We start from the raw sequence: 13,167 nt of genomic DNA, 5'->3' as shown, positions 1-13,167 counted from the left end.
ATTAAGGAAAAATAAATACCTTTTTTTCCTCTTATGTCTAAAAGGAAATATACTAGAATCATTTATTATTATCTTTTTTTTTTTTTTTTGAGACGGAGTTTCGCTCTTGTTACCCAGGCTGGAGTGCAATGGCGTGATTTCGGCTCACCACATCCTCCGCCTCCTGGGTTCAGGCAATTCTCCTGCCTCAGCCTCCTGAGTAGCTGGGATTACAGGCACACGCCACCATGCCCAGCTAATTTTTTGTATTTTTAGTAGAGACAGGGTTTCACCATGTTGACCAGGATGGTCTCGATCTCTTGACCTTGTGATCCACCCCTCAGCCTCCCAAAGTGCTGGGATTACAGGCTTGAGCCACCGCGCCTGGCTATTATTATCTTTTTAAAAATATATATATATATTTTATTGCCCTTTAGGTTCTGGGATGCTTGTGCAGATCATGCAGGATGGTTGCATAGGTACATACATGGCAATGTGGTTTGCTCCCTCCATCCCCCCATCACCTATATCTGGCATTTCTCCCCATGTTATTCCTCCCCAACCTCTCTACCCCTTACTACCTTTTTAGATTTAAAATAATGTTTTTTTTGAGATGGTGTCTTGCTACATCATCCAGGCTGGAATGCAGTGGTGCGACCTCAGCTCACTGCACCCTCCATCTCCCAGGTTCAAGCGATTCTCCTGCCTAAGCCTCCCAAGTTGCTGGGACTACAAGTGTGTGCAACCACACCTAATTTTTTTTTTTTTAAGTAGTGACAGGGTTTCACCGTGTTAGCCAGGCTGATGTCAAACTTCTGACCTCCCACAGTGCTGGTATTGCAGGCATGAGCCACCATGCCAGGCCTGAAATAAATTTAATATAATCAGTTTAATCTTACTTTCTGATAAACTAACACTTAGTGCCTGCTCACTACTAGTCTCTAACAATACAATTAAAAGTATACTCTGGGCTTGGCACGGTGGGTTATGGCTGTAATCCAGCACTTTGGGAGGCTGAGGCAGATTGCCTGAGCTCAGGAGTTGGAGACCAGCCTGGGCAACATGGTGAAGCCCCATCTCTATTAATATAAAAAGTCAGCTGGATGTGGTGACGGACACCTGTAATCCCAACTACTCAGGAGGCTGAGGCAGGAGAATTGCTTCAACCCAGGAGGTGGAGGTCGTTGTGAGCTGAGATTGTGCCACTGCAATGCGGCCTGGTAAGCAAAGTGAATCTTTGTCTTAAAAAACAAAACAAAAAAACATTTTGACCTCAACGTGCTTAAAACAGCATGGTGATTGCATTTAATTACTTGGAGTTACTTTTATAATTGTTTAGGACATAGGGGGTGTTGTTTGTTTGTTTTGAGACAGTCTTGCTCTGTTGCCATGCCGGAGTGCAGTGGTGCAGTCTCGGCTCACTGCAACGTCTGAGTACTATACTACTTGGTTCAAGCGATTTTCCTGCCTCAGCCTCCTGAGTAGCTGAGACTACAGGCATGTGCCACCACGCAGCCAGATAATTGTTGTATTTTTAGTATAGATGGGGTTTCACCATGTTGGCTAGTAATGTCTCATCTCCTGACCTCATGATCTGTCTGCCTTGACCTCCCAAAGTGCTGAGGTGTTATAGGAATGAGCCACCGTGCCCAGCCAGAGGTGGTTTTTAAGGAAAAAAAAATACCCTGCCAAAGGACAGAAATATGTTAAATACCACACATAGAATTCTGTGAAACCATTAATATTTTGTTTTTTTTTTTTTTCGAGATGGAGTTGCGCTCTTGTTACCCAGGCTGGAGTGCAATGGCGTGATCTCGGCTCACCGCAACCTCCACCTCCTGGGTTCAGGCAATTCTCCTGCCTCAGCCTCCTGAGTAGCTGGGATTACAGGCACGCGCCACCATGCCCAGCTAATTTTTTGTATTTTTAGTAGAGACGGGGTTTCACCATGTTGACCAGAATGGTCTCGATCTCTTGACCTCGTGATCCACCTGCCTCGGCCTCCCAAAGTGCTGGGATTACAGGCTTGAGCCACCGCGCCCGGCCCAACCATTAATGTTTAATAGTTTTTGTGGGGCATGTTATTTTGCTTTTCGAAAGCCATGTTTTTGTTGAATATAAAAGTGTGTAATTTCAGCTGTTAAAGAATCATTGACTACAGATCTCCAAACAAGAAAAGAAAAGGATACTCCAAATGAAAACCGACAAAAATTAAGAATATTTTATCAGGTAAGCATAGCTGACCCTTCTTAAAATAGTTATGAAATGTATTTGTTTTTTGTATGCCAGACATGAATATTTTTTATTTTTATTTTATTTATTTATTCGATACTGGGTGTCACTTTGTTGCTCAAGCTGAATGCAGTGGTGCACTCTCAGCTCACTGTAACCTCTGCCTGCCAGATTCAAGCAGATTTTCCTGCCTCCGCCTCTAGAGTAACTGTAATTACAAGTGCATGCCACCACTCCCAGCTAATTTTTGTAGTTTTTATAGAGACAAGGTTTCACCACGTTACCCAGGCTGGTCTTGAGCTCCAAGTGACATTTGCTCTGTCTGCTTTGGCTTCCCAAAGTTCTGGGATTACAGGTGTGAGTCACCTCGCCTCACTGGACGTAGTTAATTAAAGGGGGTAGCTCTAATTTTATTTTCCTTTTAAAATTTTTAACTGTTTTTAGAAGTGATATTAAAACAAAATACTTTGTCATGTGTAAATTGGATATTTGCTTTTTTTTTTTTTTAATCGTTTCTAGTTTCTTTATAACAACAATACTAGACAACAAACTGAAGCAAGAGATGACCTACATTGCCCTTGGTGCACTCTGAACTGCCGCAAACTTTATAGTTTACTCAAGCATCTTAAACTCTGCCATAGCAGATTTATCTTCAATTATGTTGTGAGTACATTTCCATTTTTTCTTAATATGCGTTAAGAACATCTCTTGTTACCCCATAAATACATACACCTTCTACGTACCCACAAAAATTTTAAAAATTAAAGGGGAAAAATATGCATTAAGTACAGGGCAGTGTGACTTCCAAAAATTGTACTTTGTATAAAAATAACAAATTTCTGTATTTGATAGTGCTCTATATATGGATTACAGTGAATTATTCAGAGTTGACATACATTTGGAATTTAATTATAATGTTTGTGTAGTGTATCTGTATTGACACACAAAATCCTCAACCAACTCTTTGAATTAAGTGAGAATTTTCTTATTCTTGATCAAGCAAAAAAGAATTTCTACAAAGTCACCAAGCAGTAAATGATGCAGTCAAGATTTTAAAAGATCTTGTTGACTCCAGGTCTTTTGACTTCTTCCTTGCCATGCTGGGGATGCCTGGCCTGTTTTAGTTTTCCAAATATTAAGAACTCACAAATTCTTTAATTAATTAAATTGGAGGGATAGATATTTAGGATAGGATAATTAATATTTTCTTTGACATTTTTGTTGCAGTATCATCCTAAAGGTGCTAGGATAGATGTCTCTATCAATGAGTGTTATGATGGCTCCTATGCAGGAAATCCTCAGGATATTCATCGCCAACCTGGATTTGCTTTTAGTCGCAATGGACCAGTTAAGAGAACACCTATCACACACATTCTTGTATGCAGGTAGGTAAAAAGGGCATATAACTAAAGTTTAAGGTCTGTGAACAAAGTTGCCAAACAAAGCTGTTAGTTAGGTGGAAATTAGCATTTGCTGTCTATGGGGTTCTTAACTGTGTTGTAACACTTTCTAGCTCCTATTACTGCAGAGGTCTTCTCACTGTTTCTTTGAACTTTATCCTTAAGTTTTAATGATATTAATGTTACTACTGCTGCAGAGGTTAGTGGGATTAAATAACTCTCTCAGTAGAAGTTTCTGTGTGCACACTTTGTAGGAACCTTGCAAGAAGGGAGGGGATATCCTTTATCTGGGTAGTATGAAATATAAAGAACTCTATCCCTATCATTTAGTATTCATTCCATGAGATTATATCCTTTAAAGTGGTACCTGAGAGTGGTTCTCCTTCCATTTAGTTTTATGGTTACATGGGTGTGTTCACAGCAGTAGCTTTAACTGCTGAGATTAAAGTTACAAAGGGGCTGAGTACAGTGGCTCATGCTTGTAATCCCAGCACTTTGCAAGATGAAGTGGGAAGATCGCTTAAGGCCAGAATTTGAAACAAGCCTAACATTAGTAAGACCCCATCTCTATAAACTTTCTTTTTTGGGGGGCAGTGAGGGTGAGACGGAGACTCACTCTGTCACTTAGGCTGGAGTTTAATAGCGTGATCTTGGCTAATTGCAACCTCCGTCTCCTTGGTTCCAGCGATTCTCCTACCTCAGCCTTCTGGGTAGCTGGGATTACAGGCATGTGCCACCATGCCCGGCTAATTTTGTAATTAAGTAGAGACGGGGTTTCTCCGTGTTGGTCAGGCTGGTCTCAAACTCCTAACCTTAGGTGATCTGCCCACCTGGTTCTCCACTTTGGGAGATTGGCTAGGATTATAGCCCAGCACTTTGGGAAGCTGAGGCGGACAGATGGTGCCATTGCACTCCAGCCTAGGCAACAAAAGTGGAACTCTGTCTCATAATAATAAAAGTGAAACTCCATCTCAAAATAATAATAAATAAATAAAATTACAAGGGGGAGTTTTTAATCTTAGTAAAACTGAAAAAAATTTTTTTTTTTTTTTCCCCTGAAAAAAAATTCTTAAGGCAGGTGTATGCGAATGTAACCAGTGTTAAGGCTTTTCTGCTTTGTGGATATACATAGGTTAGAATATAGAATTTTAGCCGGGCGCGGTGGCTCAAGCCTGTAATCCCAGCACTTTGGGAGGCTGAGGCGGGTGGATCACGAGGTCGAGAGATCGAGACCATCCTGGTCAACATGGTGAAACCCCGTCTCTACTAAAAATACAAAAAATTAGCTGGGCATGGTGGCGCATGCCTGTAATCCCAGCTACTCAGGAGGCTGAGGCAGGAGAATTGCCTGAGCCCAGGAGGCGGAGGTTGCGGTGAGCCGAGATCGTGCCATTGCACTCCAGCCTGGGTAACAAGAGCGAAACTCTGTCTCAAAAAAAAAAAAAAAAAAGAATATAGAATTTTGACATGTAGGATTTTATATGCATATTCCTATCTGAATGTGTCCTAACTAGCACTTCATTTCTTTTTCCTTCCTTTTTAACGATTTTTTTCTAGGTTTATTTTTCACACAGAAAGACAGTTTTAAAACTGTGTGTGTGAATTCATATGTAATAGGTTTGATTTATATGATTGTATAGAAAGCAAATAACTAGTGGGGTTGTGCCTCTAATGTTTTATGCTTAGTTTTATAAAATGGTGATGTTGGAAATTATCACAGATCTCAACTCATACTCATGAGGTTAGATGGTATAGATGTAGAGGCCATAAATCAACATTTATTTCTTTTTATTAGGCCAAAACGAACAAAAGCAAGCATGTCTGAATTTCTTGAATCTGAAGATGGAGAAGTAGAACAGCAAAGAACATACAGTAGTGGCCACAATCGTCTTTATTTCCATAGTGATACCTGCTTACCTCTCCGTCCACAAGAAATGGAAGTAGATAGTGAAGATGAAAAAGATCCTGAATGGCTAAGAGAAAAAACCATTACAGTAATTATTATCATCATCATTATTGGCAGTTATCTTGCAATGTTGTTACTAATTTGTTTTGAAAATTGCTTAATATGAACTAGACTTTCCTGTAAAGGAATCTTTTTTTAAAAGGAATCCAGGAATGTACAATTTTAAAAAATTATGTCACTTTAAAAGTTACCAAGTTAGGGCTGGGTGCGGTGGCTCACACCTGTAATCCCAGCACTTTGGGAGGCTGAGGTGGGCGGATCACTTGAGGTTGGGAGTTTGAGACCAGCCTGACCAACAGGGAGAAACCCCATTGCTACTAAAAAATAGAAAATTACTCAGGCGTGGTGGCACATGCCTGGAATCCCAGCTACTCAGGAGACTGAGATAGGAGAATCGCTTGAACCTGGGAGGTGGAGGTTACGGTGAGCCATGGTCACACCATTGCACTTCAGCCTGGGGAACAAGAGCAAAACTCAATCTCAAAAAAAAAGTTACCAACTTAGGCTGGATGCCCTGTAATCTTAGCACTTTGGGAGACAGGTGGATTTTGAGACCAGCCTGAACAACCTGTCGAAACCCAGTCTCTACTAAAAATAAAAGAATTAACCCAACATGGTGGCATACGCCTGTAATCCCAGCTACTTGGGAGGCTGAGGCAGGAGAATTGCTTAAACCCAGAAGACAGAGGTTACAAGATTACACCACTGCATTTCAGCCTGGGTGACAGAGTGAGACCCTGTCTCAAAACAAACAGAAAATTACCAAGTTAAATGAAGACGGCTTTTCTTCAAGTAAATTATGTATTGTGTGTTTTCATTTCTGTATTTATGGGTAATTATAATTTAGGCTTTCCCTTTTAAAATGACACCAGGTATGGTGGCTCACGCCTGTAATTTCAACACTTTGGTATGACGGATCACCTGAAGTCAGGAGTTTTGAGACCAGCGTGGCCTACATGGCGGAACCCAGTCTCTACTAAAAGAAAATACAGCTGGGTGCGGTGGCTCATACCTGTAATCCCAGTACTTTGGGACGCTGAGGCACGTGGATCATGAATGAGGTCAAGAGATCGAGACCATCCTGGCCAGCTAAATTTTGTATTTTCAGTAGAGATGGGATTTCACCACATTGGCCAGGCTAGTCTTGAACTCCTGACCTCGTGATTTGCCTGCCTCAGCCTCCCAATGTGCTGGAATTATAGGCGTGAGCCACTGTGCTCAGCCTATTCTGTGTTTAATAAATGTTTTTCTTTATTTCTTTTTCCTAGCAAATTGAAGAATTTTCTGATGTTAATGAAGGAGAGAAAGAAGTGATGAAACTCTGGAATCTCCATGTCATGAAGCATGGGTAGGGTATTTCTAAATCAATTTAACTATTTTATTATTCTTTATGGTCTTTTGCTGTTTTGTATTCTAGAAATCTGTGTATGTTAGAATCTTATTTAAAATTCTATTAATGTAGATGTGTCCCAAGTGTTATTCTTGTTCAGTGTTTTTTGGTTTGGTTGGGTTTTTTTTTTTTTTTTTTTTTTTAGGAACAAAGGTGTTCCTTTTCAGGCTGGGTATGGTGCCTCATGCCTGTAAGGCAGGCAGATCACCTGAGGTCAGGAGTTCAAGACCAACCTGACCAACATGGAGAAACCCCATCTCTTTTTTTATTATTTTTGTTTTTTAATTCAGTCTCTGTAGAGACTGTCAAAAATTGCCAATGCCGATATTTCAAGTCATCCTGGCGGGCTATTGGGAAAAGTTTTCAATTGCCAATAATCGTGCCTCAGATAAACCTTATTGGCTGTGATACTGCCACTGTACAAAGCTGAGAAACCCCATCTCTACTAAAAATATAACATTAGCTGGGCAGGGTGGCGTATGCCTGTATTCCCAGCTATTCAGGAGCTGAGGCAGGAGAATCGCTTGAACCTGGGAGGCTGAGGTTGCGGTGAGCCAAGATTGTGCCATTGCACTCCAGCCTGGACAACAAGAGTGAAACTCCCGTCTTAAAAAGAGAAAAAGGGCCGGGCGCGGTGGCTCAAGCCTGTAATCCCAGCACTTTGGGAGGCCAAGGCGGGTGGATCACGAGGTCGAGAGATCGAGACCATCCTGGTCAACATGGTGAAACCCCATCTCTACTAAAAGTACAAAAAATTAGCTGGGCATGGTGGCACGTGCCTGTAATTCCAGCTACTCAGGAGGCTGAGGCAGGAGAATTGCCTGAACCCAGGAGGCAGAGGTTGCAGAGAGCTGAGATCGCGCCATTGCACTCCAGCCTGGGTAATAAGAGCGAAACTCCGTCTCCAAAAAGAAAAAGAAAAAGAAAAAGAATAAAAAATGTTCCTTTTGATACTGTTAAATATATATTCATTAGTATTAGTCAAATTAGGGCAAAAGTTGGGCCTTGTCTTTAGAAATTGTTGCATAGATGTGAGTCACTGCAGCATTTTATATCACAGTTGTGATTCCATCTCCTTTCAAGAAGAAACAGGGTACTATAACCCTGCTGTCTTAGGAAAAGGTGTCCTCATCATAGACCTTCAGAACACACTACTGGCCATTCTAACTCTTGTGTTGTGTTTCACCCATGCTTGCAAACCCCATCAGGTTCACACTCAAAACTTACTTTGTAGACCTTGGTACGGTGGCTCATGCCTGTAATCATAGCACTTTGGGAGGCCAGGGTGGGAGGATCACTTGAGGTCAGAAGTTTGAGACCCAGCCCGGCCAACATGGTGAAACTCCATCTCTACTAAAAATACAAAAATTCACCGGGTGTCGTGTAATTAGGGAGGTTGAGGCATTAGAATCACTTGAACCTAGGAAGCGGAAATTGCAGTGAGCCAAGATTGCACCACTGCACTCCTACCTGGGCAACAAAATGAGACCCTGTCTTAAAAGGAAAAAAAAAAAAACCATTTTATAGCCACCTCAGTGGGACCCAGCACCAGGAAGCAGCAGAAGGAAAGACAGAGCTGGAGGTTCATTTAGTGACCCAATTTTCATTCCTTTTATTGACAGGGAATATAAAAATATGCCATGTGTTACATGTCTGGAAGTCCTGAAAATTACCACAATTTTTAACAGTTGCTTAGTTTTTCAGAAACCTGGCTTTTTGGTTTTCTTTTTTTACCATTTCATAGAGGTGAAGGTAGAACAATTTTTATTTCTTATTCCTTTGTGGCTAAAAGTATGTTACCAGCTGGGTGTGGTGGCTCACACTTGTAACTCTAACACTTTATGATGCCAAGGCAGGAGCTCAGGAATTAAAAATCAATCTGGGCAACGTAGCAAGACCTTGTTTCTGCCAAATTTTTTTTTAAACACAGTTTCACTTGATTATAAGATCCTCGTTTAAGGCTTTCTTCTATAGCACAGACATTCAAGGTTTTTTCATTTATAGATAAGTGAAATAAATGGTAGGTGGGGGGCACTTTTGTCTTTCTACTATGGGGCACCAAGGAGTTGGTGGGTAAGTTCTAGTCCAGATGTGTATACATGACCCATGGCCTATTTTTCTACTGCCCTTGAGCTATGAGTAGTCTTTACATTTTTAATGGATTGTACAAACAAATCACACGGCTTGCAAAGCCTAAAGTATTTACTCTCTAGCCTTTTACAGATAAAGTTTGCATGGCTGCTGTTCTAGTCATTAAAATTCACTTGAGTGAAGTATGTATGTGGAGGGTTTGGTTAATCTGTTTTTTTTTTTCTTTTATCTTGACATGCTAGTTTCAAGATATAATCATAGTCAAATTACTTTATTCAGTTCTCATTCTATTTATTGATCCAAATCTATTCATGTAGCAACTTTTGGGGTTCATTGTATAGTGGCATTCTAAAGTGGCAGATAGGCTGATGTTTTAAAACCTATAGGGAGGCTTTACATATTGGAAAGCTTGTCAAGAACAAGAGAAAAAATAAAGGGGATTGTTAGTGTGTATAGGGAGAATTAATGGAAGTGGTGCTGGCAAGAGAAAAAAATACATGTATGTTTTGAGACAGGAGTATCTGTCGCTAGGCTGGAGTGCAGTGGTGCGATCTTGGCTCACTACAGCCTCTGCCTCCTGGGTTCAAGTGATTCTCCTGCATCAGCCTCCTGAGTAGCTGGGACTACAGGAATCTGCCACCATGCCAAACTGATTTTTGTATTTTTAGTAGAGAGTGGGTTTCACCATATTGGCTAGGCTCGTCTCCTTCTACTGACCTTGTGATCCACCCACCTCAGCCTTTCAGAGTGCCGAGATTACTGGCATAAGCCATTGTGCCAGGCCTCTAAGAGAAAATATTTTATACTTTTAAGGCTGCTTATTTAATTTCATTAAGAAAAGAAATTATGCTAGGCGCGGTGGCACATGCCTGTAGCCCAGCTACTCAGGAGGCTTAGGTGGGAAGATTGCTTGAGCACAGGAGTTCTGGGCTGTAGTGCACTATGCTAATCGAGTGTCTGCAGTAAGTTCGGTTATCAATATGGTGACCTCCCGGGAGCAGGGGACCACCGGGTTGCCTAAGGAGGGGTGAACCAGCCCAGGTTGGAAATGGAGCAAGTTAGAACTCCCATGCTGATCAGTAGTGGGATCTCACCTGTGAATAGCCACTGCACTCCAGCCTGGGCAACATAGCAAGACCCCGTCTCTTTTTTTTTTTTTTTTGAGACGGAGTTTCGCTCTTGTTACCCAGGCTGGAGTGCAATGGCGCCATCTCGGCTCACTGCAACCTCCGCCTCCTGGGTTCAGGCAATTCTCCTGCCTCAGCCTCCTGAGTAGCTGGGACTACAGGCACGCGCCACCATGCCCGCTAATTTTTTGTATTTTTAGTAGAGACGGGGTTTCACCACGTTGACCAGGATGGTCTCGATCTCTCGACCTCGTGATCCACCCGCCTCAGCCTCCCAAAGTGCTGGGATTACAGGCTTGAGCCACCGCGCCCGGCACCCGTCTCTTTTAAAAAAAAAAAAAAAAAAAAAAAAAAAAACGGAAATTATATCTACTGTTCTAATGGCACTTGTATAAACTCATTAGATTAAATTTCTTGAAATTTCTAAATGGTAAGCTCATTCAGGTGATTGAATCTCAGTTTCACTATAGTTTTACTGCTTCTTTAATCATCATTCATTTACTGGAATTGGGTAGAGTCTTATTGTTATAATTGTTATCACTATTGCGTTTGACAGTGCTTTGTATTGCTATTGATGTTTTGTTTTTATTAAATAGGTTTATTGCTGACAATCAAATGAATCATGCCTGTATGCTGTTTGTAGAAAATTATGGACAGAAAATAATTAAGAAGAATTTATGTCGAAACTTCATGCTTCATCTAGTCAGCATGCATGACTTTAATCTTATTAGCATAATGTCAATAGATAAAGCTGTTACCAAGCTCCGTGAAATGCAGCAAAAATTAGAAAAGGGCGAATCTGCTTCCCCTGCAAACGAAGAAATAACTGAAGAACAAAATGGGACAGCAAATGGATTTAGTGAAATTAATTCAAAAGAGAAAGCTTTGGAAACAGATAGTGTCTCAGGGGTTTCAAAACAGAGCAAAAAACAAAAACTCTGAAAAGATCTAACCCCGTATTATGGACAGACACTGAAATTGCATTTTAGGGAATTCATCCTCCAAGAAGAATTATGTTTTTCTTTTTATTTTTAATCATAGGTTCCAAACAGGCACTGTTAGATGAAGTAAATGATTTCAACAAGGATATTTGTATCAAGGTTCTACTTCATTATGCAGCATTATATGTATATTAGTTTTTTTGATGTCTTGAAACATTCTGTAGTTTAAGCATGAAAGCAATATTTTAAAGAAAGTGTTTTTACATTCATTTATCAAATATGTTGAATTGGTACTCTAGAAACTATTTCATATATTTAAATTAGAATGTTTTTTGCATTTATGACTGGCTGTTTTTCTACTTTGTAATTGTGAGACAGTTTCTTGGGGAGGGAAAATTGGAATGGTTCCCCTTTAGAAATTGAAGTCTTCAGGTATCAACTACAAAAAAGGAGAAAAATAGAAATTGAAGGATTTTTATGAAATTATATTGCATTACTATTTTCAATCAAACTTAAATCCTTGTTTTTGAAATCATTTATCAATTTGGAATGAAAAATTATAATGTAGGATATTTTATATGACATAAATTCATTTTACAATTTAAAAATAGCACTTCTTCATCTTATGCCTGTTTGAGAAGATAATTTTTCACATTGTTGACAGTGAAACGCTATGTTGGTTTATGAGATTACTGACCATTTGTTTTCATGTGAATAATTTTAGTGCATTGCTCACCCAGGATTTTTTTTTTTTTAAACTTGAACATTTTGCTTGTTTTGATTTATTTTAATTTGATAATCACACGGAAAATAAAGCTGTTCATATCTTTAAATTAGGATTGCAAACCAAGGGAAGAACATGTTTGAGATTTTAAGATGTCACTTATAAGGGGAGAAGTGTTTTATAAGAGTGAACAGAAAACTGTTATACCTTTTATTTCTTTGCAAGGATGTCTTTGTAATGTGTTTCATGAATAGAATATCCAATGCAGATAAGCTGACTTGAATCATTTTGAGCAATTTTGCCCTGTGTTATGTGTGTTTCGCGCACATATTTGCAGTTGGATTTTCTCCAACAGAAAGTGGTTTCACTACTGGCACATTAACAAGCACCAATAGGTTTTTATTCCAACTCCGAGCACTGTGGTTGAGTAACATCACCTCAATTTTTTATTATCCTTAAAGATATTGCATTTTCATATTCTTTATTTATAAAGGATCAATGCTGCTGTAAATACAGGTATTTTTAATTTTAAAATTTCATTCCACCACCATCAGATGCAGTTCCCTATTTTGTTTAATGAAGGGATATATAAGCTTTCTAATGGTGTCTTCAGAAATTTATAAAATGTAAATACTGATTTGATTGGTCTTTAAGATGTGTTTAACTGTGAGGCTATTTAACGAATAGTGTGGATGTGATTTGTCATCCCGTATTAAGTTCTTAGTCACTGATTTTTGTGTTAAAAAAAAAATAGGAAAGAGGGAAACTGCAGCTTTCATTACAGATTCCTTGATTTGTAAGCTCTCCAAATGATGAGTTCTAGTAAACTCTGATTTTGCCTCTGGATAGTAGATCTCGAGCATTTATCTCGGGCTTTAATTTGCTAAAGCTGTGCACATATGTAAAAAACAAAATAGGTTATTTTAGGGGAGATGTAGGTGTAGAATTATTGCTTATGTCATTTCTTAAGCAGTTATGCTCTTAATGCTTAAAAGAAGGCTAGCATTGTTTGCACAAAAAGTTGGTGATTCCCTCCCCCAAATAGTAATAAAATTACTTCTGTTGAGTAAACTTTTTATGTCATCGTAAAAGCTGAAAAAAATCCCTTTGTTTCTATTTATAAAAAAAAAAAAATGCTTTTCTATATGTACCCTTGATAAGATTTTGAAGAAATCATGTAAGATGATAAAGCATTTGAATGGTACAGTAGATGTAAAAAAAATTCAGTTTAAAAGAACATTGTTTTTACATTAAATGTTTATTTGAAATCAAATGATTTTGTACATAAAGTTCAATAATATAAAAGCTGTATTCTGT

At 39.4% G+C, this 13,167-nt stretch overlaps 1 protein-coding gene and 1 non-coding gene across 5 annotated transcripts in view; one reads left to right on the top strand and one right to left on the bottom strand.

Moving 5' to 3' along the window:
• The window catches only part of SUZ12 (SUZ12 polycomb repressive complex 2 subunit), a 70,980-nt gene extending 57,813 nt beyond the window's left edge, over nucleotides 1-13,167 (top strand). For all 4 annotated transcript variants that reach the window (XM_074388402.1, XM_039476425.2, XM_074388401.1 and 1 more), the window contains 6 exons: nucleotides 2,117-2,208; nucleotides 2,731-2,874; nucleotides 3,439-3,596; nucleotides 5,407-5,605; nucleotides 6,846-6,925; nucleotides 10,782-13,167. In XM_074388402.1, the coding sequence (XP_074244503.1) occupies nucleotides 2,117-2,208; nucleotides 2,731-2,874; nucleotides 3,439-3,596; nucleotides 5,407-5,605; nucleotides 6,846-6,925; nucleotides 10,782-11,127 (1,019 nt within the window). In that variant the 3' untranslated portion in view covers nucleotides 11,128-13,167. The remainder of the gene's footprint in view (nucleotides 1-2,116; nucleotides 2,209-2,730; nucleotides 2,875-3,438; nucleotides 3,597-5,406; nucleotides 5,606-6,845; nucleotides 6,926-10,781) is intronic.
• On the bottom strand, nucleotides 7,258-7,395 carry LOC120366944 (U4 spliceosomal RNA). The gene has a single exon (XR_005581457.1). It is a non-coding gene; the product is annotated as a U4 spliceosomal RNA (small nuclear RNA).

The sequence above is a fragment of the Saimiri boliviensis genome, chromosome 17, assembly GCF_048565385.1.
Source record: "Saimiri boliviensis isolate mSaiBol1 chromosome 17, mSaiBol1.pri, whole genome shotgun sequence".
In the NCBI taxonomy this organism is placed as follows: domain Eukaryota; kingdom Metazoa; phylum Chordata; class Mammalia; order Primates; family Cebidae; genus Saimiri; species Saimiri boliviensis.
Note: the sequence above shows the minus strand (reverse complement) of the source record. Positions and strands in the feature narration are given on the sequence as shown.